Source organism: Pipra filicauda, unplaced genomic scaffold, assembly GCF_003945595.2.
Source record: "Pipra filicauda isolate LSUMZ 115617 unplaced genomic scaffold, ASM394559v2 scaffold24_size8852520_pilon, whole genome shotgun sequence".
Lineage (NCBI taxonomy): Eukaryota > Metazoa > Chordata > Aves > Passeriformes > Pipridae > Pipra > Pipra filicauda.
In genome coordinates, this window is record NW_024104365.1 from 8,028,061 (window position 1) to 8,051,866 (window position 23,806).

The 23,806-nt window shown below is 40.9% G+C and overlaps 1 protein-coding gene across 1 annotated transcript in view; it reads right to left on the bottom strand.

Moving 5' to 3' along the window:
* The window catches only part of PKHD1 (PKHD1 ciliary IPT domain containing fibrocystin/polyductin), a 253,982-nt gene that overhangs the window by 111,331 nt on the left and 118,845 nt on the right, over window positions 1-23,806 (bottom strand). Inside the window, exons 41-46 of the mRNA XM_027738336.2 lie at window positions 21,520-21,653; window positions 16,653-16,765; window positions 15,046-15,145; window positions 13,756-13,890; window positions 10,530-10,665; window positions 9,032-9,278 (exon numbers count right to left, since the gene is read on the bottom strand). Coding sequence (XP_027594137.2) covers window positions 9,032-9,278; window positions 10,530-10,665; window positions 13,756-13,890; window positions 15,046-15,145; window positions 16,653-16,765; window positions 21,520-21,653 — 865 coding nt within the window. The remainder of the gene's footprint in view (window positions 1-9,031; window positions 9,279-10,529; window positions 10,666-13,755; window positions 13,891-15,045; window positions 15,146-16,652; window positions 16,766-21,519; window positions 21,654-23,806) is intronic.

Consider the following 23,806-nt stretch of genomic DNA (forward strand, 5'->3'; position numbering starts at 1 on the left):
AGGATACAATTCCACACTAGCCATGTAGATTCACTAGCTAATGAATGGGAATGTGAATTCAGTAGCTAGTGAATTAACTGTGAATCCAGTTATGTTGGAGTCCAATGCTGAGAAGACCCTAAATAAACATCTTAAACCAGACAGCTGCCTTCCAGATGGCTACAGTTAAGTGAAATACATCTTTCCCTGCGTGCCTACTTATAACAGACAAGGCATAGAATCACAGAACCATTTAGTTTGGGAAGACCTCTGAGTTCATCGACTCCATCCACTAACCCAGCACTGCCAAGCCCATCACTAAACCATGTCCCCAGGTGCCACAGTCACATGTTTTTTGAACCCTTCACTTATGTCACTGTGTTCAGTCAGGCAGAGACAGGACAGGGAATCTTCTGGATCTTGTCCTCTCTCCCTAGATTCCAAAGTTAGGATAGACTTTTGACTGCTTCAGACACTCCCAACTTTACTTTTCAGTTAATTTTTCTCACTCTTTAGGATGGAGACACAGAGAACTTTTAATTTGAAAATGCCATTTTTTATGCCAGAAAGCCTGAGTAAGAAAATTTTATGTGTTATCATACCATGATAGTCTGGCTTCCCTGACCTTCACCTGGAAGTTTGCTCCTGACTCCGGAAGGAAAGGGAGCAGGAGATATTTTATGGCCTGAAATCTCTGGGGTTTTCTTGACCTGGAATGCTGGTCCTTGTCTTCTGCACACCTTGCTCAAGGTGTTATCAGCTACAAACACTTACCCTACTCCTCACAGACTGCTCAGAACACCAAAACAAAAATTTGGGGAACCTGGAAAACTTTACCCCTGGAAAAGCACTCCACTGGAAAGGATGTCAGTGTGCTTGTTTTGTCACCTATACGACAAACAGACACCAAAATGGAAGTACCCTACTAATGGAATTGCCAGCCACAATTAGCACCATTTCCATTTGCCCTAAATAGCCAGCGATTTCACTGTGCCCTAAATAGCCACCAATCTACCTCTCTTTAATGCTAATGAAGCAGAGTAGCGCTGGCACACGAGTATTTCTAATTCAGAGGATCCGAGGGAGCCGGCACGCATCATTAGCATGGAGAGCTTCATTATCAGAGGAAAGAGCCTTCCCCTGAACTTCCTCTGGCTTTATTTGAAAGAAACTAGGAGGCAATGGTCTTAATGCAAAATTAACCCTCGCTTTAAACTGCTGGAAGCCTTTACAAACTGTAAGGGGAAAAAAAAGGATGACTCACTGAAAAGGCTGTATTTTTATATCGAAGCAGGTTTCAATTAAGGAGCAATTTGCTTTAGAAATATGGCAGGATTACTGGATAGGGCTTTACAGTCTGAGCCACAATTTACCAGTTGTGACTATATAAACTGTTATGTAATTTAGCTCAAGTGCATTGTGCAGAACTGCTCGACAGAGATGAGCCACAAAGGATTTGTTAAACCAATCAACAACATGGAGTACGAACAAATATTAACTCTCCTGTTTATGTTTACCATTAACTTATTTATCCTGAGGGTCCATATCTGTGTGTATGAAGGCAGGTTCCGTGTTTAGCTCTAAATACTTTCTGTTTGTGTAATAATCCATTATGTTTATCCCTCTTCAAAAACCAGGAAACAATATAGCATTGAACTTCAAATGGGACACCAAATGTTTATATCAATGGTCCAGATTTATTGCTGGCCAAAGGGAGGCTAATTCCAAATTATGACCATACCAAACACTTTACAGGTTTAATGTTGGGCCCCAAACCAGTTCAGCTTATTTTAATTGCCAAGAACTAAGGATTTTCAGCTGTTTTCAGTAAGTGTGTGTATCTTTGCTGAGATACCAAGCTCATGATTCAAATCTGCCTTGCGTTATGACCCCTTACCAGCAGTGATGTTTTTTCATGCATGGATCTTTTTGGAAAAAACCAGATATTTGAGAAACCACCATGGTCTGAATTTGAAATAAAATAAGAATTGAGATAGTATCTCAGAAATAGAAACAGTTGTGACTGACAAGCCAAGGCGGCTTCATTCAGAGTAGCATCTCAGTTTGCTACCCTTGACTTCCTAACTCCTCTTGTTCTTATATGAGTTCCCCAGCTCCTATAGTTTACAGGCTGGTCTTTTCAGGACAATTAAAATCAGATAGAAATTTTGAGCTGGAAAGCAGCTCATCAACAAACAGCCCAAATATTTCTGCAGTGCAAGCATAGTAAAGACTAAAGGAGGACCAGTTGGTCACTCCGCTTTTCCCACATCGGGCAGAGCTCAGAAGAATTTGAAATGGATCTGAAAAAAATCCAGACACAGGTGCTCTGGGAATGCTTTTACTGTACCTCCATTACTCACTTGCAGTCCTCCACCAGTTAATAACACCTGTAATGCTGCATCCAGCCCTGGGGTCCACAGCACAGGAAGGACAGAGACTGGCAGAATGAGTCCAGAGGAGGCCACCAAGATGATCAGAGCGATGGAGCAACTCTCCAGTGAGGGAAGGCTGAGAGAACTGTGATTGTTCAGCCTGGAGGAGATTCCAGGGTGACCTAACTGTGACCTTCCAGCACCTGAAAGGAGCCCACAGGAAAGATGGAGAGAGATTTCTGACAAGGGCCAGGAGTGACAGGACAAGGGGGAATGGCTTCTCAGTGACTGAAGGCAGAGTTAGATTAGATATTAGGAAGAAATTCTTCCCTGTGAGAGTGGAGAGGCCCTGGCACAGGTTGCCCAGAGAAGCTGTGGCTGCGCCATCCCGGGAAATGTTCAAGGCCAGGTTGGATGGGGCTTGGAGCAACCTGGGATAGTGGAAGGTGTCCCTGTCCATGAGAGGGGGATTGGAACAAGATCATATTTAAGGTCCCTTTCAACTCAAGCCCTTCAATGATTCTATGAATCTATGTTTTTAGGATTAATAACGTGTTAGGTTCTGACAGGGAGTCCCAGCCAATGTATCTGACTCAGATCTATCCAGACCATGAGAAACATCCAACGAACTTGCCAGATTTCTCCTTTCAAGTAAAGAAAGTGTAGGGCTATCAAATGTTTCCTCAATGGTAAATTTATCTCCCTGCACCCGGAAACACCCCAGGTTATGGTCAAGTTGAGGGGGAGGTCTTGAGGAAACATCTTGTTTTGTATACTCATGAGCCTGTGCAGGATCTGGCTTTGTTTCCCATACATGTCTGTGGGGTAAATGGAAAGGGTTCCTCCAGTGGGAACCAAATTTCTCTTGTCTGTTTTGGTGAGATGTCTGAGATGACAGAAATACAGCACAGTAAGACCTGAACCTCTGAAGCTGAGCTGATGAGTTGGTAAGTGAACAGCCAAGAGTAAACAATTTAGTATTTGCCTCCCATGTTATGGCACAGGAGCCCTGAGAGGGCTGGGTTATGAAGGCGAGTGAGTGTGTAACCTGCCCCATGTGTGAGCACAGTCATGTACACAGGGAGGACACAGGAGCAGAGAACAAATGAGCGTGTGCACATTGAGAGAAGAAGGGTGGTTGTCAGGGTGTTTCATAGCAGGTGGGCGTTCATCTGAAGGCACCACAGCAAGTAAATACCAAAGGAAAAGCAAAGCTGGAGCAGCTATTTGAAGTGTCTTCAAAACTCAAAGCCACAGAGGTAGGGGCTACACCATTTCTTCCTCACCAAAGCAGCGGCTGGTTTGCATCAACTCAAAGCACACACGACAGGAGAGGCTGTTAGACTAGATTTAAGAATTCAGGCTGTAAAGAAGAAAGCTAATCTTTTCCTCCACAGCAGACCAGAGAAGAGGGAAGCAATGAAAGGCTTGAACTACAAGACTGGTGCTGAGCAAGTCCCAGGTTTCCACGGTGAGAAATGGAAAGCAAATGAAAAGGGACCAAGAGGAAAACTTCCTCCTGGTGTGCCGAGTGCTTGGAGTCCCCTTTACCGCAAGGTGCTGCCTGGCTGCAGATTATTCTAATGCTCTCCTCTTGTGAAAATTATGCATAATGTGAAGAAACTTTGAAAGTCACTTAATCATGTTATGACAATTTTTTTAATGAAAATTTGTTTTAATATTAATAGAGATTCATAGTTTCATGATAATATGGGTGGCGGTGGCATTTGGAGCAGCCGTATCTTGCCTGCAGCCATGCTGTGCTGTGCCATAACATAAGCTGTACTTCAGACTACTCAATAACTTTCCCACATATAAATTTATAAAGACTTTTATAAGCTCCAATTACGTTTTTAAAAGACATAAAAACCCTCTTTAAAGGGTGCTTACGTGACACGTTAGTTTAACTTTCAACTGGACTTTGTGAAGAAGGGTTTTGTTACAGCAGTGCAAGCTTGGAGATGGACCCACATTTCCCTGGAAGTTGATGGGTGAAGCAGTTCAGGACAGAGAGTGACAAAAGGTTCAAGACAGTAGTTTTCTTAAATTTAAATATAGATTTCTAGTGTTTTTCTCGAACAAACCCTTTTATTCCCTCCAAACATATGTTCCGGGGGAAAAAAGTGTTAATAAACTATGTGCATTCTGGTAAATTAAAGAGCACAAAGGTAAAGAGTTAATTGCCCACATTGTAAACTCAGATAATTAAAGTGGTCTCAGACAAGCTTTTAACTTGCACCAACCAGCCCTATCCCAGACAGCTCCCAGGCAGGGGATCTTTCCTAAAAGTTAGTCCTGATACAACATTCACTATGTCTTGGAGGCTGAGAAAGTTAATAACATGGCCATGGCCAAGCTTGGCCCATTGCCCTCAGGATCAGGGAGTGATCTGAGGTTGCTGCAATAGAGATTGTCATGCCAGGACTACCCTCTCAAAACCCATTGCTTTCTTCAGCCTTTAGGATTTTTGGAGCTGGAGTCCACCCCTGAAACTCAGAGGAAGAAAAAACGCACTATCTCAAGCTTCTCATGCTTTTTATTGAGCAACACAGAGAATTGCACCACTCTGGACCAAGGGAGAGAGCACAGGAGATGAGACTGTTTTACTGCTTTTGCCTGGGACATTTTCCTTTTACAGAGTAACTTCCTACCAAAATGAGGATGCTCTTGTGTCTTCACTTTGGCCACATGATCATGGGTTCAGTCCTTAAGTCTTGGGCTCAGGGGCTTGTAATCTGTTTTTCACCCCTGGTTTGGTAGCACTCCACTTTTACTGACCACAGAGCTTATGATGAGTGGTAAGTACAACCAGCAAAGTGCAGATCTTACAGGTCACATATTCCAGGGACTACAGAGCACAACACAGGGATTTCTTCCAGAGTGGTTTTTAATTCCTTTCTTATCAGAAAATAAAGAAAGCCAAGCAACAGTACTTTTATCCTTTTACTGAGATGAGATGAATCCAAGAAACTGTACTGCTAGGAATTTTTTCCTGTCACCCACCTGTCTTTATTCTCTCTGCTCAACCTCTGCCAATTGCTCCTAGTCATGTTTTGCTGTACTAATCCTAAAATATCCCCTTTTTATTGCAAACACTCTTCAAATACATCTGGATAAAATTCACCGATTCTCCTTCTTCTCCCACCCCCACATCCTCTGGTCGTGCTGTGGATATTTTATTAATTGACTTTCACTCTTCATTCCCCCCAGCTCATTTTATTCCCATTCTGGTCCTTTACCAGGTCCATTTTGGAGCACTGAGCAGTCCCCCTGACTCACCACGCTTATTTAGCTGCCTGCTGACAGTCTTTCAACTTAATATGATAGTGATTTGGCTGCTGGGAGCTACTCAGGAGAGAGGATCTGGAAGCAACACAGAGAGGATGCTCATGGTCTCTTGGGTTATTCTGTTAAGCACAGAGTCCTCAGGAGGACAGACTAACAGCTGGCTTCTGCTACTCGCACTGCCAAATATCTTTGATGTAAGTCAACTCCCAGCTTATGCAGATGAATAATAAAGAAGGGAAATAAAGGATACTTGCTTCAAATAAAACCTTGATTGATAAGTCATCAGTATGATTAATCATAGAATGGTTTAGGCTGGAAGGGACCTGAAAGTTCACCTCGTTCCACCTCCCTGCCATGGGCAGGGTCACCTTCCAGTAGACCAGCTTGCTCAGAGCCCCATCCAACCTGGCCTTGAACACTTCCAGGGAAACTCTTATGCAATTTACTAGGAAGACAAAATTTAGATCAGGTTAACTCTTCCAGAATTAACAGCAATGGTGCAGATAAACTCCTACTTGTACTCACTCCTTACCCACATTTAGACGCCAGAGAAACAAGGTGCATTGAATACAGGAACTATCATAAATTTTTACATAGTTGCAGTATCCAAAAGGACTCAAATCACTCTACAGGCAATGTTGTGAGAAGCTCCATCTACCACTCAGCATCGACCCAAAGACTGGTAGTCCATTTCATCAGGGTAAACACAGACTTGAAAGGGAATTGATTTCCCTAAGACCTCATGGCTAACTAGTCTAGAAAAACATCTAGTACAGTTTTATTTTGCCTTGTACCCAGTATCCTTTTTGTTAAATCAGAATGACTCCCAGCTCTTAATTTGTTGCAGAGTTTTGTTTTCATTATAAGAAAGAGTAATCACATGCAAAGCCTGCAGGTAGCTGAAAGCCTTACAGTTTTCTCCTTCAGTGGAACAAGTGATTTTATTTTTTTTTCCTATCTGGGAAGAGGTTTTTTTCCTCCTTCTTCTAAAACATGAATTATGAGGCAGACATGAATAATTAACAGCCCTCTGACAGAGCACTTCAGCATTCCTACTTGTATGCTATGAACCTGAAACAGCAAAAAAAAATGGATAATGGTTCAGACTTGTACTTCGAAAAGGAAGTGAAAAGCTGAGCAGGGAACTGGGAAGGGAAGATGAGCATGGGGAGGAAAGGAGGAGTGGTGTTTGGATCACTGAAAGTCTTTTTCACCTTTTTTCTTACGTCAGGAATTTGCAAGTGTCCTCCCTTGCCAGCTGCTCCAAGGCAGGAGCAAGTCCAGCGTGGGGAGACAATGGACTGCTCCAAATTTCCCAAGCAATCAAATACTTTGGTGTGAGATGTCAGATCTGACACAGCATCTCCAGGAGGTCCTTGTCCTTCTCCCATGGAGTGACAAGCAATGGGAGATAGCACAGGACATTTTAAATTGCACTGGACATCTCTCCATGGGCAAACAAATCAAGGATCCAGGTTTCCATCAGCTGTGATGGGACACATTGCCAGTGTCTATGTGGTGACCACACATGTTCTTCAGGCCAATATCTAACTTCATATGTCTTCAATCTGATTTGAATTCACTTATATTAAGTCTCTGGCTCAGTTTACAAATCTTTCCAATAATTTTTCACTGCTGAGTAAGCTCTGAGAGCTATGTCACAGATTTACTGCAGTCCCTTTCACCCAAAAAGTGATTTGTTCATTTATTCGTTGTGTTCCTCTATCATGATTAAGACAACAAACAAATGGGTTCTCATTCATCACTTCCCTGGAGGTGTTCAAGACCATGTTAAATGGAGCACTGAGCAATCTGGTCTAGTGAAAGGTGTACCTGCCCATGGCAGGGGGATTGGAAATAGATGATTTTTAAAGTCCCTTCCAACCCAAACCATTCTGTGATTCGATGGTTTCCATTTACAAACACTGATAGTATCTATCCCAGCCTCTTGAAATCAAGTGAAAACTGGCATCTCAAATCTGGAAAAGCAAATACCTAGTTGTTAAAATAGTTCTGCCACTCACAATAACAAAAGTTTATTCTTGAGTTTCAAGTCTCCCTTGTACCACTGTCTGATCCCATCATGTTGGTGGGAAACCATAACTCTATAGATTGAAGCAGATTACTTTGGTTGTGAGTCTGAATCAGTCTTTATAAATTTTAATGATCTGAATTGACTAAATTTAACTTGCAGCAAGCAAAAAACAGCAAAATGAAAGATCAGAAAGTCCTAATGAAGTGGGTAAGAAAGGCATGGCTGCAAGAGAGTGGCACAAACAGATCCACTGGAAAGTTTTCTTTCAATGAAATACATCACAACTTTTTTATATCTTCTGTACAATATAGTTGTTTATGGTATGAGAGCTGCATCCGTGAAACCATAAAATGATTAATCCATTTTTACTAGAAAACATAATACAAGAATCTGATAGATTTTAAAACTCATATAGCAGTGAAATCAGATGGCAAAGACTTTCTAGTTAAGACTTGAAGGGGATTGGAATTAGATGATCTTTAAGGTCTGTTCCAACCCAAACCGTTCTATGATTCTGTGACCTCTCATTCTTTGGGAGTATTTGAGGAAATCTCTCAGAGTAAGCGTAAAAGGTAATGCTTAATTAGACTTAAAGTCTAATTAAAACTTTATTTTTTTTAAGACTCTATCTCACTATCAGCTGAGAGGTTTCATTCACATTTTATAGGTCACCACTCAGAAAATCGTGGCAAATTTTCTGTTTGTCCACTGAATCTCTGACCGTCTGAGGCTTTGCTATTGATCTCACTTTGAGCATCAATCCCCAGCTCGACCTGAATTCTTATTTTGACAAAGGCCAGTTTCTATCCTCCTGGTAGCTTGAAGAGTGACAAAATAGCAGTACACAACAGCCTCCTCTTAAAGGCCCACTTAGCACTGCCTGGGTTGCCTCTGGACAGGAACTATAAATAGGACACCAAGGTAAGCAAGATAAGCGGCTTGCTGAGAACATCAGAAAATAATCAAACTTGGGCAGATCATATATAACTTAGCAAATAAAATAAACCAAAGATTCTTTCCTGGAAACTATTCCATGCAATTTCACACAAGTTCCCTCTCAAAAACACAGTGCCTACATCCAAATGACCAGTTGGGAATAGTTCTTCTGCTATCTCTCAAACCATGCCTGAGAATATCCGGATGAGAACAAGAAGACAGAACAAAAACAGTGACAGAGACCACATGGACAAAAAGCACGGACCAATGGATGCCACTGCTCAGGCTTTAGGCCCAGTTTAGGACCTAGCAGAAAGGGAGGAGTCCTGGGACTAAGTTCAGACCCTGAAGAAATCTCAGTATCAAACACAGCAAGCAACACTCATGCCAACTTTTTGGAATTGGAATAATTACTTACAAATGAAGGGCCATACGGTGGAAAACAATGTCACTGCCACAAACACTGCCACCAGAAGCTTGACTGAAGTTGGCACTGGCTGTGCAAGATGCCCCAAGGATATCTGTGGAAGGCAGGAGGTGACTTCCTTCCTGTCCTGTGATGGAGCCGTCGAGATCCTCAAGGATGGCAGAGTGAGGGAAGGGGAAGGACACTTGGAAAGGTGAGTTGATAAAGGTCAGACGTTCAGCTCTCACTGTAAACCCACCTGTGGGCAACAAGCAGCATTTCGGGAAAAGAGAATGGTCACTTCACGTAATGGGCCTGAAGACATCTCTGGAGGAAAAGAGACAAACTTCATTCCACCTTCACTTTGGAAAAATGTCTGATGAGTCAACGAGATGAGGAGATTCAGAAAAATAGATAGAGATGGTTGCAAGAATGGCTATTACTGTGCCATGGCCAGGCCCAACCTGCCCAGTGCCCTGTGACTTGTGCTTACAGACTTGCCTGATCCAGCTGCTGCTCCTGGTCCTACCTGCACCTCCTCCAAACAGACCCCACTGCCAAAAGTTACAGACCACAAAACAGTGATTTTGATAGATCACTTCTGCCTTTTCCTGAAGGCAAATTTTTTAGAGAGGAGGACTCTTAATGGGTGTGTAAATATACTTGACTCCTGTGCATATGCACAGCACTGGGTAGAATAAATCCTTGGCTGAAAAGTGAGTCTGGGGGATTCTTTCACTACTGAAACACAGGTAGCTGCAGAAAGGATGAATATTTATGTGGGCTAAAGCACAGGAAGTTTTTGAACACACTAATATTTACAGAAATGTCAGAATATAATTGCCCCATGGACCATAACAAGTCAGCTTAGGCATGAGTGTTCGTACACCACATGGGTTACTATCTAACTGTTCTATTCTCAGCTGTAACCTCTCTAAGCCAGATTTTACTATTCCTCCTGTCCTTTGATCTCACCTCCTGAAGACTTTTTCTCTGCTATGTTATTGTAGGGCAGTGTTCATTTATATATAAATATATTTAAGAGGTAATTGCAGTTGGAATATTCTTCAAAGAGCCTTTGAGTACCTCTTCAAAGCTCAAAAGGATGCTTAGTTTACACATTATCTCAGGCAAATTCACCTAAGGTTTAAGCTGGCCTGAGGTAGGATCTTGGTGAAATTCTGTGAGTTTGGTCATAGCTATTAAAGAAATCATCACTCTTGAAATTTTACCTCCCAAAATGTAGATGCAGAAACAAGGCAGTGTATAAAAACACTTTTCACTGAGAAAATTAAATCAGGGCAGAAGTAAAGCTACATTTGTCTTAAAATATATGTAATATGTGGCTTCAACTAAGTGATGAAGGGAGATTGGAGAAAACCTGAAACCTCAACCCGTGGAGAGTAGAGCAGTTATCAATGGTTGTCTGAACTTCCAAACATATGAATCTGTAATGGGAGGAATCCAGGGACTGTGGAAATCCTGCTAAATAAATGTAAACCAGACTCACCCTGCCCTTGGTAGCAGCCAGAGCAAGTCTCCATTGCTGTGCAGGTGTTCACATCAAAGTTCCTGAAAGCCGTGTTGGAGATGAGGAGTTGGTATCTTTTGGGAGTTTTTAGTCCTGCTGACATGCAGGTTCTCTCCTGAAATGAGGGAATGAAGAGAGCTGGGAAACATCACCGTGTGAATCACAGAATATTAGAATTCTTTGAGTCGGAAGAGACCGTAAATATTATCTCATTCCAACCCCCTGCCACGGGCAGGGACACCTTCCAGTGGATCTGCTCCAAGCCTCGTCCATCCTGGCCTTGAACACTTCCAGGGATGGGGCATTCAGGACGCAGTAGCTGGGATGTAAGAATGTGATTGCCACGGTTGAGGGGTTTGAAGGACAGATATAAGCTGTTGTTTTGCAAATTCTGATAATTAACACCTGTTTAAATCACCATTTACAACATGTGATAACATCACTTTCAAGGCGGATCGTTGCCCTTTGTCTGGGTTGTTGCATAGTAGATAAAGTCGGACATTTGAAGAGAATGGAAATTACACATTCCCTGGGAAGAAAGACTCCACCTAAAAGGCACGGAGAGCAGAGTTTTACAGCCTCTTTTACTTTACCCTTTCTTGTCCAGCAATTAGGAATTTTCCCTACTTTACAAATATCTAATTTCTGTTCTAAGAAAAATCTGAGAGCTGAGATTCAAAAGCCTTTTTTGTGCTTTGGGATGGAGGAAGCACTTAAGCCAGGCTCTCAGCAATGCTCTGGTTGACTTCAGGATCCAACAGAGCTACAAGAACTGGAAAGGAAGAGCAAAACCCACAAGTGGTGAGAAATGTAATGGACAAACTAGATTTTTGAGTGTTTGTAGTAAAAGACTTGTAGAATAACTCTCAAAAGCTATAGAAGAGAATCAGTCAAGAAATCCACCCTATGTGGAAACATCCTCTTCAACTGAAAATGTAGAATGAAATGGACTTTTATAAATAGTTTATTACTTCATTTAGTTTCTTTAAGGCACAGTAGCTCCATCAGATTTTTTTATTCTGAGCCCAAAACATCTGGAGTGATGGTTCTGGTCCTTGGACCATCTTTTTCCAAACCACTGCTAAGCAGAAACCCCTGACTTTTGGTAACAAATCGCTTAGAAAATCTCTTATTTGTTTTTTTGTTCACAATTCTGGTTCTTCCATCATACCTCCCTTCTATATTTTTTATTAATTCGTTTCATTTAGATAAATAGCAAATAGAATGGTGTGAGACAATAATTCCTCTCTAGTGTGTGTCACCTGTCTCAGAACTTCTGCTTTTCCCATGAAGAAATCCTTCTCCTGAAATGGCTCCACAAAGACAATGAGTTGCTTTATGAAAGCATGGGAGAGGCTTGCTGGATGTCTAGGAAGTCAGCAAAAATCTTTCCCTTGGCCCTGGATTTAGCCCTACCACTAATGTTTTAATGGGTCAAAGCCCCAATTTTTAAATGCCCTGATGTCTCCAGAAAACAATCTTATTTTGAAGCCCTGCTGTCAAAAAGTGGAAGGGCTACAGCAGAGAGGAATATCCAAGGTTCCCATTAAATTAATGTCATAAAGTTTTAATTGATATTAAAGAGACATCATTATTAAAGGGAGAATTACATACATTAAGATGTAAATTATGACAAGGAGGCTCTTATCATGAGATAATCAAAGATAATCACCCCCCTGGGGTACTTCGAGAAACAAGGCACAGCTGAGCGCCTCTAAATCTCTTAACAAGTACAACACTGGAGTCCTTCCATAGATCCTGCAAAGCAAAAAACAAAGACACCCACCCTTTGGTGCCTGAGACAAATGCATTGGGACACTGCAAGGTTGTACAGGTGAAGCCAGGATTTTATCTGAACTACATATCTACAACAGACCTGCTATAGAGCTTTCCTTCTGTGAGCTTCTGAAGAAAACTCATTTAAAGCCCTTTTTCTGCCAGTCAAAAGGAAAATTAATTTAATAAACAGCAATAGAGAACTGAGCAAGGAAAAATAAAAAGACCTCAAAATCATGAACAAGCAGCTGTGGCCAGCTGTAACTAAAATTCCATTGTTATCCATGTTATTAATCTGTTAACAACCTGGTAGCACCCAAAGGACTTTGTCCAGCTGCCTAAAGAAATAATGGAAGAAGATCATATTTACTGCATAAATAAAATTACATTTTTCACTCTCAAGCAAAAAAAAGTAACACTCTGTGTTCCAGGTGGACCAATGATGCTACAAGACAGCAGAGGAAACCAAAGTGTTGATCGGGATAGAAACTAAATCTGGTGTTCCCCCTCATAATTCTCAAATCACTAAACTAAACCCTGTTGTGTGTGGTTAAATGCTGTCTGTTTATTCCAGCAAAAAGAATACAGGAATATATGGGAATATATAGGAAATTCTGTTAAAAACCTTTGATTAAACAAAAATTGTGATTTTTCTCAAAAATCCATGTTCTGTGAAGTTCCAGGGTTTTTCTGAGAGCATGACAATCTTGGAAAAAAAATATAAGGAGGGGAAAAATTAGCTCTCGTCTTGCTAATATCCTTCAGCTTCTTGGTTTTGTGATTTTGTTTTTACTTTTGAATGTTGTTTTATAAAGAATATACAGAATCATACATTACAATGTGAATTTTTAAATAGTTCTAAATTAAAATAGAAAAATCAGAGTCCTTGTTTCAAATTTGTTTTAAAAAAATCTTCAAAACGTCCATAATGAAACAAAAAGATGTTCGGGGAAAAAATCATACAACCATTGAATTGTTTAGGTTGGAAAAAACCTCCAAGGTCTTAAAGTCCAACCATTCCCCCAGCACTGCCAAGGCCACCACTAACCCATGTCCCCAAGTGCCACATCTGCACATGTTTTAAATTCCTCCAGGGATGGGGACTCCACCACTGCCCTGAGCAGCCTGTTCCAATGTTTGATAACCTTTTCAGTGAAAAAATTTTCCCTAATATCCAATTTAAACCTTCCCTGGCACAACGTGAGGCCATTTCCACTTGTTCTGTCTCTTGTTACTTAGGAGAAGACACCAACACCACAGCCTATTCTATTTACATACATTTATTTACATCTATTATATTTACGTACAATCTATTTAAAACCCGAGATTCACCAAGGCTGCCATGGAGCATGGGCTGTTCTGCAGCCTTTTCTTATTTTTCCAATTTCCCATTTGAAGGGAACATTGAAATCATTCCTGTAGAGCTCACCTTTTGCCCAGTGTGTCCAATTAAAACACTGTCAGACACAGAGGTGTTTCCCAGGCTCTCCACGATGTCAATGCCAAAGTCTTTGCAAGAAGAAATCAAGAAATGTTGGAGTTCAAGATTCCTGCTACTGAAAATCTATATAAAAGGAAAATAAAGGAATAATCATCATCGTCAAATCATAGAATGGTTTATGTTGGAAAGGACATGAAAAATCCTCTGGTTCCAACCCCCTGCCATGGGCAGGGACACCTTCTACTATCTCAGGTTGCTCCAAGCCCTATCCAACCTGGCCTTGAACATTTCCAGAGATGGGGCACCTAAAAGAAAGAAAACTGTTTCTGGAGGGAGCCCATGGAAAGATGCAGAATAAACTTAATTATCCATGTATTCTCAGTCAGTCACATACAAAGAAATTACAAGTTAGGCAGAGAAAATAAACAAACAAAAAACTCCTGCAAAACAACTTTTTAGTTCTGGGGATTTTTTTTTATAGTAACAAGCTTTTCCAGAAAGAAGATACACTAATTAAAAAAAATCACACTGAAAAACAGCACACCTTCAGAGTGATAGGATTGGTGAAGCAAAAAAACATGACTTACAGAGAAACACATACAAACTGTTCAGGTCATCAGACAGGGGGTTAAGAGGATCACAAGATCTAAATTGTATGTGTGGGAAGAAAGCATCAGATAATAATGAGTGATGTGGGGTTTTTGTAATCAGATTAATTAATAATGAACTGTAATAGCTGAAGAATGAATTTAGACAAATTCAAATAAATGAAAAATGCAAATTTTTAATAAGAATGAAAAAAATCCCCTGGAAGCCATCAGCCCTATGAAGGTATCAGATTTTTTACTAACTGCAGTCTTCAAGAATAGCTCAGATCCACTCAGAATGTTTTTTTTGGCAACATCATCTAGTGAAAGGTGTCCCTGCCCAAGGCAGGGGGGTTGGAACTAGATGGCCTTTAAGGTCCCTTCCACCCAAACCATTCTATGATTTCATGTTTATAGTGCAGACAGATGTTAGATGGTTACAGAGAGCACCAGCTGCTGGTGAAAGGAGCACTGATTCTGCACTGAAGCTGTAAAAAGAATTCACACAAATCGTGTTTCTGGCTTTTTCATTAAAATAGGAGCCTCCAGATGAGAAACTTGAACATACAGGTGCAAGAGCTTTACAGTGACTGTGACAGTCACATTTGCAGCCCCAAAGATGAAGTCAGTGTAGAGGTGAGATACCTGGAAAGATCCTGAACATCCCAGGGGACAGTCAGGACAAACATACCTGTGCTCCCCCTTGGCAGCTCCAAGCTGTGAAGTTGTTGAACTGAACAGGTCTGTTTAAGCTGTCTGGCAGATATTCTGGGTACACCAGCAATCCATACCTGTTTAGGAAAGAAAGCTATGGAGACTGATTCTTTACAGTGCATGTACTGGTGAGCAGATTTTTATATTCATCATTTAGATATCTAAAATCGTAAATCTGTAACAGTTGTCTCATGAGACTTTATCATTTAACCCCAAATCAGAGATCGGTGGATACACTACTTATTTTAGGCATCTAACCATGCCAGTGAGCATATTTAAAATTTCTTTTCATGCATTTTCAGAATTAGCCACAGCAGGGCTAACAAGTGTGCAGTGTCACTGAAAGATGACATCCCCACCTTGCTTATGAGTTTTCAGCATCACCTTCAGATAAGCCTGATATGAGTTTGGAGAGATAAGGCTTTTCCTTATCTTGTATTCAGTCAACTTGGAGTATAGCCCAAATGTACATGTTCCTGAATCCTGCCCTTGGTTTGACTTTCTCAGAGATTTTAAATCCAGATTAATATCCAGATTTCCTCAAAATTCAGGTCACTCCATCCACTGATTTTCAGTATAATATTTTTTAATATAGTTTCTGTTTTAGGGAAGTACAGGCAAAAGCTCTTTTGAATAGTCATTCCTGCATACTATAGGAACAGTTGTCACATGAAATGTCATAGAATCATGGAATCACAGTATGGTTTGGGTTGGAAGGGACCTTAAAAATCACGTGGTGCCAACCCCCTGCCATGGGCAGGGACACCTTCCACTATCCCAGGTTGCTCCAAGCCCCATCCAACCTGGCCTGGAACACTTCCAGGGATGCAGCAGCCACAGCTTCTCTGGGAAACCTGTGCCAGGGCCTCCCCACCTCACAGGGCAGAAATTCTTCCTGATACCTAATCTAAATCTAAGTGTGTAAGAAAGAAATTGTGTATCTGTTTTCCTGCAGCCACTCTCTTCTCAAAATTCCTGGTAGACATAGAAAGTGAGCTTTCAATTCAACACATCATCTAATGCTTCAGTGCTTTGCTGTTGATGAGGAAATGTGTTAAATGTGGCACCTTAAATTACCTTGGGACTAGTTAAACAAGGGGGTAAAGTAGAGGAGCTTGTTAACAGCACAGGGAATTCCTGCAAGTTAACAAACAGGGCTTGTGAATGATGAAGAAAGGACCAGGAAGCAAAGTAAAGAAGTGGCTGTCCAGTCCCTGGAAGTGTCCAAGGCCACCTTGGATGGGGCTCAGAGCAACCTGGTCTAATGGAAGGTGTCCCTGCCCATGGCAGAGAGTTGGAACCAGATGCTCTTTAAGCATCTTCCAGCCCAAATCATTCTATGATTCTATGACTGTATTTAAACTAAAAGGAAACCAGAAAAACAGCCCCAAGCACATCCCTGACAGTGATCCTGCCCTGCTGCAGATAACTCTGCTTACAAGGGAGGAGGACCTGAAAGGGAGCAAAACTGGGGGGGAAAAGTTCCAAAAAGAGGGGCAAGGCATTTTCTGCCCACCACTGCAATTTTAGTTGTCACAACCATTCACTGAAGGAAAACCTCTTTAATAAAAAATCCCCAAGTACCTCGTGCAGGAGTGAGCTCTGTTCTCGCTGAAGGACAGGAGAGGCACTTTGGATGGTCCCTCAGGGGACAGATGAAAGAAATAGCCATACCCAGCACCACACACTGTGTTACCCTGTAGAGAAAAATATGTAACTCTGAAAATATATTACCACAGATTTCTGGAAAAAAAAAAAATCAGCCTAAAAAAACCCCAAATTAAAATCTCAGCTGAAGTCCATTCAAATTCTGATAAGCATGGCTGGTAAAAGTCTTAAAAAAACTGTTTTAAGCCAGACAACAAGGGTTGGCCAAGCAACAGAGACAAATGACAGAAAAAAAGTGTTGTCACAATTCTTGAAGAAGTAGGTAAGAATAAAATGGGTGGAAAACTTATGCTTAAAAATTCCTTTCTATAAAAGGTGGAAATGTCGTGAAGGAAAGGTAAATCACAAACTATTCAGTTTATTGATTTCCTTCTCAATCTGAATCTTTCTCCTGTCTCACAAAGCAAACACAGGGTAAAGAAATATTTGCATTGAAAAAGGGATGCTACTAAAAGTCAAGAGAAAGCAGAGAACATCAGGATATGTCAGTGGCTGAACAACTAAACTTGCTTACACTTGTGGTAAATTATGTGGTTTGAATTATTTTTAACAGGGTAAGTGAATAACCATGGGAAGATGTGCTGTAAGTTGTTATTTAATATCTCTTAATTAAGAAACTAAAGAGTTACATTTTTATATTATTGCAAGGGGTAAAAATGAGTGAACATAAGGTCCAACTGGCCTTAAAATTAGGAGTTTAGTACTTACAGATTGTGTAGCAAGTGGGTTGTGTGGGTTAAATTTAGTGGGTTCTGAGCTTTTCTACTCTAGGGCAAAAAAACCTGCTGTTGCCTGTTTAGTTTGGAGATCAGCCAAATCCAGCTGGTTATGGATAGTGTCCATATAACAATGTTTTCATGTGTGCACCTGTGCAGAATCCCTCTCACCCACCTTGCATGTGTAAAAATTTGATGCTGAAGTCCACCCTGGTAAACTTAGGCTCCCTTTCTCAGAAAAAAATAAGGCATAGACATGTCCAGAAGGCAACTCTCCTATCCTCAGACAAGATTAATTGCTCTCTGGAGCTGTCTTGCTCACTAAGATAACCTTTCTTGCAGCTGTAAGAGGAGCTTGTTCTCTAAGATCGGGGCTGACACCCACCACCACCATTCATAGGTCACTGGACACTGTTAAAACACTAATGACTTTTTAGTCCCTGATGGTCCAAATCAAAGCTGAGCCTGACGACCTTGAGGTGAAACCCTCCGTATACCAATTACTTTCCTCTGACCCATCCAAGTGTGTTCCCTGCAGTCCTGATCCCTGACATCTGTCAAGGAACAAAGTACTGAGACCCAAAGCTCTACTTTCTCTATCACCAGGTACAACTGCTGCTCTTTCTGAAAAGTGCAGCCACAGACCCTTTTCCTTTATACAAAATACTTCTGCAGTCCGGTCACATCATCCCCGGGATCTTTTACTTGAGACTCCAATCGTGCGTTCTACACATGATTCATAAGGAGAAGGAAAAAAAAAAAACCTGCATATTTATTCAGCCAGCCAGTGGCTGGAGGGCAGGGGTTTTAGGCAAGCAGGGAATTTTGTGTGGAAATCAATTCTTTGTGGAAGTCAGTATATTACGAATGTCCGTGCAACCAAAATTCCGGAGAGAAATTACCTCCCTGAGCATGGCAAACACCTGGAGCTGTGCATGGCAAGTCAGTAAAATCGAGTGGCTGACGTTTTAAGTGTCTCTTAACCTCACAACTCTGCTGGTGTAAATATTTCACGAGTTTCTTTCAGATAGCTGGGACTCAAACTGTTGACTTTAGGGATTAAAATTAAAGCTCTGGACAGCAGGCCCAGCACTGCTACCCCGGTTTAAGAACCCGGCAGTGGGCCCAGCGTGCACCCACCTTGCAGGAAACGTTTTGGAAAAGGTCTCAGTTGGGATGAAATGGTGAAAAACAATGGTATGGTGGAGAATGGCTGGGTGGGGTGACGCTGGGGAACAAATGCATTTGCCAGCAGTGAAATCAGTCACTTATACCAACAGTGACCATCAGTCACTCCTCTGACACAGAGACAGGGGCTGAGCTCCACCCTGTTCATTCACTGGAGCTGTTTCCCACTCCTCAACATCATGGTAAGAAAGGAAAGGGAGGATCCTGCTGAATTTCTCAAGCCTAGTCTGTACCTTGTTATGCATGAGCTCTCCATGCTGGCTCTAGGATTTCAAGGCATTGAAAATATTTATTGGGATTTACTACAAAAAGTTTAAGATTCACTGGGCCCAAGAGACCCAAGAGAAAAAAAATATAAACCTACTTTTAAAGTTGCTTTTCCTGCACACAAAAACAAAACTAGGGACATAGGGCAGAAGTTTCAGTGACAAAAGAGGCACTATCCCAGAGGGGCATCTTCAGTTCCTTGTGCTGACAGCATTTAAAAGAAAAGAAACAAACTGTTAACGAAATTGTCAATGACACTAAAAAGTGATAACCTGGGCTCACACACTGTATTTAAAAAAATATTATACTAACGTTGTAATAATCACTTTGCACTCATACTGTCCAAGTATAAAATTTTATCTAACAGCCTGATTCAGCAATGCACTTAAGAGCTTAAGTCAAATGGAAACCAGAGGGATTTGGGTCTCCAAATGTCTTTGTAGGCTCAGGTTTGAGTGACTGCTCTGTCCCAATTTCCACACCGTTTAGGACACCACTGATTTTCAAGGAAATTTAAGCTCTTCAGCCGCCGATGCAAATTTAGGCTCCCAAGTAAATTGAGTAGTTATGAAAATATTATTGCAGGTCTCACTGTGGAAAAGCTTAACCCATCATGCACAGAAGATGTAACACTGTAGGCCTAGAGCTCCCTGCTTATCTTAGCTGTAGTCTTTGCCTTAGGGATTGCAGCCCCCAAGTTTAAAACCAGTAATTGAAAGATGGAAATCTGAAGATTAAAAAAAAAAAACCAAAACACACCACCACCACCCACAACAACAAACAAACAAAAAACCCCACCAAGAAACACAAAGACTGACAAATACCTAGAATTAAAATCTAAAAGGGGAAATTTTTCATGTCCTGGCCTGGAAATCAGGCAGCAGGAAGATAAGTCTTTCCCATGACATTCTTCAGATTTCCCCATTAAATTGTGCTGGACCACCATCCCCTGAATTTAGTGATTATTATTGTGCTAAGGAAAAGTCCACAATTGTTTTGATTGGGAGAAATGTGACTTTTTCTCTTAATATCTGTGTACTTCTATGTCTACCAGAGCTCTGCTTGGTTCTGTCACACAGGAAGTGCAGCTAATAACAATTTTAAGCTGGGCAACTTCATATTTTTCTTTTGCTGCTGCAACACCTCAAATATCCCACTCTAAGAGACTGTTTATGACAAGGGTTATCAACAACCCTTCCAGGGCCATCTGCTGCTCCACCTTGAGCACCATAGCTCTGGAGAGCAGACTGAACCCCTTGATATTTGGGTACACAGCCCAGACAGAAGCAGCTTTGGGCATCTCTGTGAAGACACGAGAACTGGGAGGGCTAAATAAATGTGCTGAAAATCCACCACAGTCAGTTCACACGTCCCCACAGAGGCAATTGCAGCAAACCTTTTCAAAAGCTGAGCCACTGGCAATGGAGTCAACGCTCCAGGGTAAGTCAGTGCATGACAGTACAAAACTGTGTTAAATGAAGGTGAAATTCGTAAGATCCTGCCTAGTTGTTGTACTTTTTAGCCACATCTGATGGTCTTAAAAATGATAAATATGCCCTTGAGGGAATTGCAGAAAAGTCCTCTCCTTCATAACTACTGCTGTCCTTATAATAACATAGGAAATGTGTTGGTCTCTTTTTCACCTTCAAATTTAGGTGCAACTCTCTCCCTGTGGAGCAGAAGCCCAGGGGGTGATTAGGTCTTCACATACAGTTAGTATTTGGTTTGGTTACTGGAGGTTAACAATGGAACAGGTTAGGATAGTTTTTTAAATTAAAATACGCATTTGTCACTACTGAAAGTGTGGTAAGAAAGGTCAGTTTCAGTGAAATTCCAGGCTTAAAAATACTTGGGAAGGAAAAGTGGTTTGAAGTTTCTGGAAATTAAATTTTTTCTTCCGTGGAAGACTTAAAAGTGACTCTTTATTCTAAAATGCAAGACCAAAAAAAAGTATAAACTAAGAGAAAGCATCAGAGAATTAGTGAATAAAAAGATTTTTACTGAGCTCAGCTTTTTGATATGAGGGCTGTTACTCTGTTAGCTCTTTAAAAGTTCAGTGTTTTATTACTATTGAATAGAGAAGGTTCATTTCTTTTAAAATCAATGTCATTTTCATAGGACAGGGAATACATTCTTCTCACCCTCGAATGCAAATGTACGTACAATGTAATTTTAAATCCAGACAGAGATACATTTGATATTGTGCATTTTAGTGTGTTTGTCATCAGTCTATTAAAATTGAGATTTTTTTATATATATAATGACAGAAATAGGAAACAATTCTCGAGAAGCTGAGCCTACACTTTTTTCCAAGTTTTCTGAATCTGTATTAGAAAATAAACAACTTTTTAAAGTATCTCAGTATGAATGATCTCACTGTAATATTTCATTACATGCAAATGCAGAAAAATTTTGAGTAATAAATTTCCCCATGAACATAATTTATATTGTAATATTCACTTGTTTCAATATCCCATCAGAAGCACAGGTTCTGACAGCTCAGCCACGAAGCAAATATTGTGTATATGATCTCCCAGATAAATGAAGCTCTGCATCTTTCTGATATCTTTGATTAGAAGGGAAATGTTCTATCTTGTACCTGAACTTCTCACCTTAATGTCATTGGCAGGAGCCCTGATATAAATCCCTGCTGGTGACAGTGTCTCAATGTTGGATAAACCATCAGTTCCAGAAAGGCCAATCACTATGTTGTTACTGACTCTGTTCCCCTCTTCCAGTCCCTCACCTTTAAAAGAGAAAAAAAAAAAAGAAAAAAAAAAGAAGGGAAAAAAGATAAGGAAAGTCAAGAAGGAAAAATAAAGGAAAAACAAGAAAAAAAAAAGAAAAAATTAACATAAATGTACATATAGCTGGAACCTCCCTATTGTCATGATTCTGCATTTCAATACACACAAGTCCAGGCGTTACATTCACATATATTTACCACACTAGGTGTTATATGTGAATATATCACCAACCATGTCTACTGTATTGCAAGCTTATGCTGAAAACAAATAATATATATGTTATAAAGCAGATTTACAGCTGGGAAAAAGAGAGATTCAGAGTGGGAAAGGGGCTCACCTCTGCACAGGCATGCTCCTGGCAGTACTGGGGCTCAAAGTCTGCTCTATCTCCTGTGTTTCCATTCACTCCCCTACTTACATGTAAGAAAATTTCTAAATATACTTAAAAACACCTGGTGGAACTCTACACAAAAGTGGAGCATTGCCCCCCTAAGCAATGGAGTATGAGAAGAAAGAGGGAGAAATCAATCACCCAATTGATCAGACAACTCAGACTCGTGGGGTGCCTCAGATCTAGTAACAGTATTGAAGTAGGAAAAAGAAAACAAAAGAAATATGTTTTTAAACTACACCTTAAAGAAATGGGCCACCCAACAGCAAAAAGTGGACAGTCTTTGACAAGATAAGACTTTGACAAACCTTGGACAGACCTTGGACAAGTCAAGTCCAAGTAAGGATAGAATCACATAATCACAGAACACATCAATAGGATAAGAGAAAATGGACTCAAGTTGCACCAGGGGAGGTTTAGATTGGATATTAAGAATAATTTCTTCATTGAAAGGGTGGTTCAAATATTGGAATGGGCTGCCCAGGGAAGTGGAGGAGTCACCATTCCTGGAGGTGTTCAAAAAACATGCGGATGTGGCACTTAAGGAAAGATTTAGTTGTGGACTTGGCAGTGTTGGGGTAATATTTGGACTGGATGTTAAAGGTCTTTTCCAGTCTTAATGGTTCTATAATTCTATGATCAGCATACGATCTCCTGCTCTGGTCTTTTGGAATAAGAATATGAAATGGAACATCTCTATTTGTGTCACATTAGGAACAAATTACATCTATTTAGTTTATTAGTAAACATAAACTATTATTTTCATCTATATCTGCTCAAGTTCTGTTCCAAATACAGATCCCTTCCCCAATGATTACTACCCGTAGCATAAGCCACTTCACAGGAATATCTGCATCCTTTGTTTTTGGGGATGGCACTAATCACTTTTAGCCTTCCCTCAGTCTTTTGAGCCTTTCTTGACTTTTTGGAACAGGATCTATTTAGGAAATATCTCTTTTCCAGGCTCTGTTTACCACAAACCATCTCACTACCAGAGCACGAACAGCATAAAGCAGTTCTTTTGACATCCACAAAACTTTTTGAGGTGCCTTAAAAGGTTTTGGCTTCCAAGCTGAGACCTGGTGTTCCAATAATTTTAAGCCCAGAGCGACTTTTTATGACTGTCTTGCAAACCTCCTGAAAATAAGGGTTTTAAATGAAACCAGTGAGGGAGTCCAGTTCAGGACCTGTAAAGAGGCAGCTATAATAAATATTCCTTCACAGGCAACAAAATGATACATAAATTCATCCTTCAGACCCTCTGGAGCTGCTGACAGTGAAGTCATTAAAGACATCTTGGGGATAAAGTGTATTCAGGCTGAAACTTCAGCTCAGCCCAGAGTCCTTTAACTCCAACACATGTCCCAGCATGAGTGAGCCAAGGGATGCCAGCAGGTTGGAGATCTTGTTCTGCTTCCCCACGGCTGCAAGGATTCTGTGCATCACCTTGAGCATCTCTCTGAGCCAGCTCTCTTCATCTGCAAGACGTGTATAATCACTCTCAGTTTATAGTCTCCTCTGTTTAAATTGTGATCTATGACTTCTCATTATGTTTATACACAGCACCCACCACAGGGACTCGCTGTGTGTGTGGAACTGCAGGATCAGGACTAAAGGCTTTTTTTCCCTCCTCTGTTTATCTTAAAATTGGTCATTTTTTCACATCTCTTATGGAAAATGAAAATCGAGCTCTATCTTTAGGTATTCAGGCGACATGAGATCCCAGCAGAAGATGCTGGAAGTCAGTCTCCTGATGGTTAG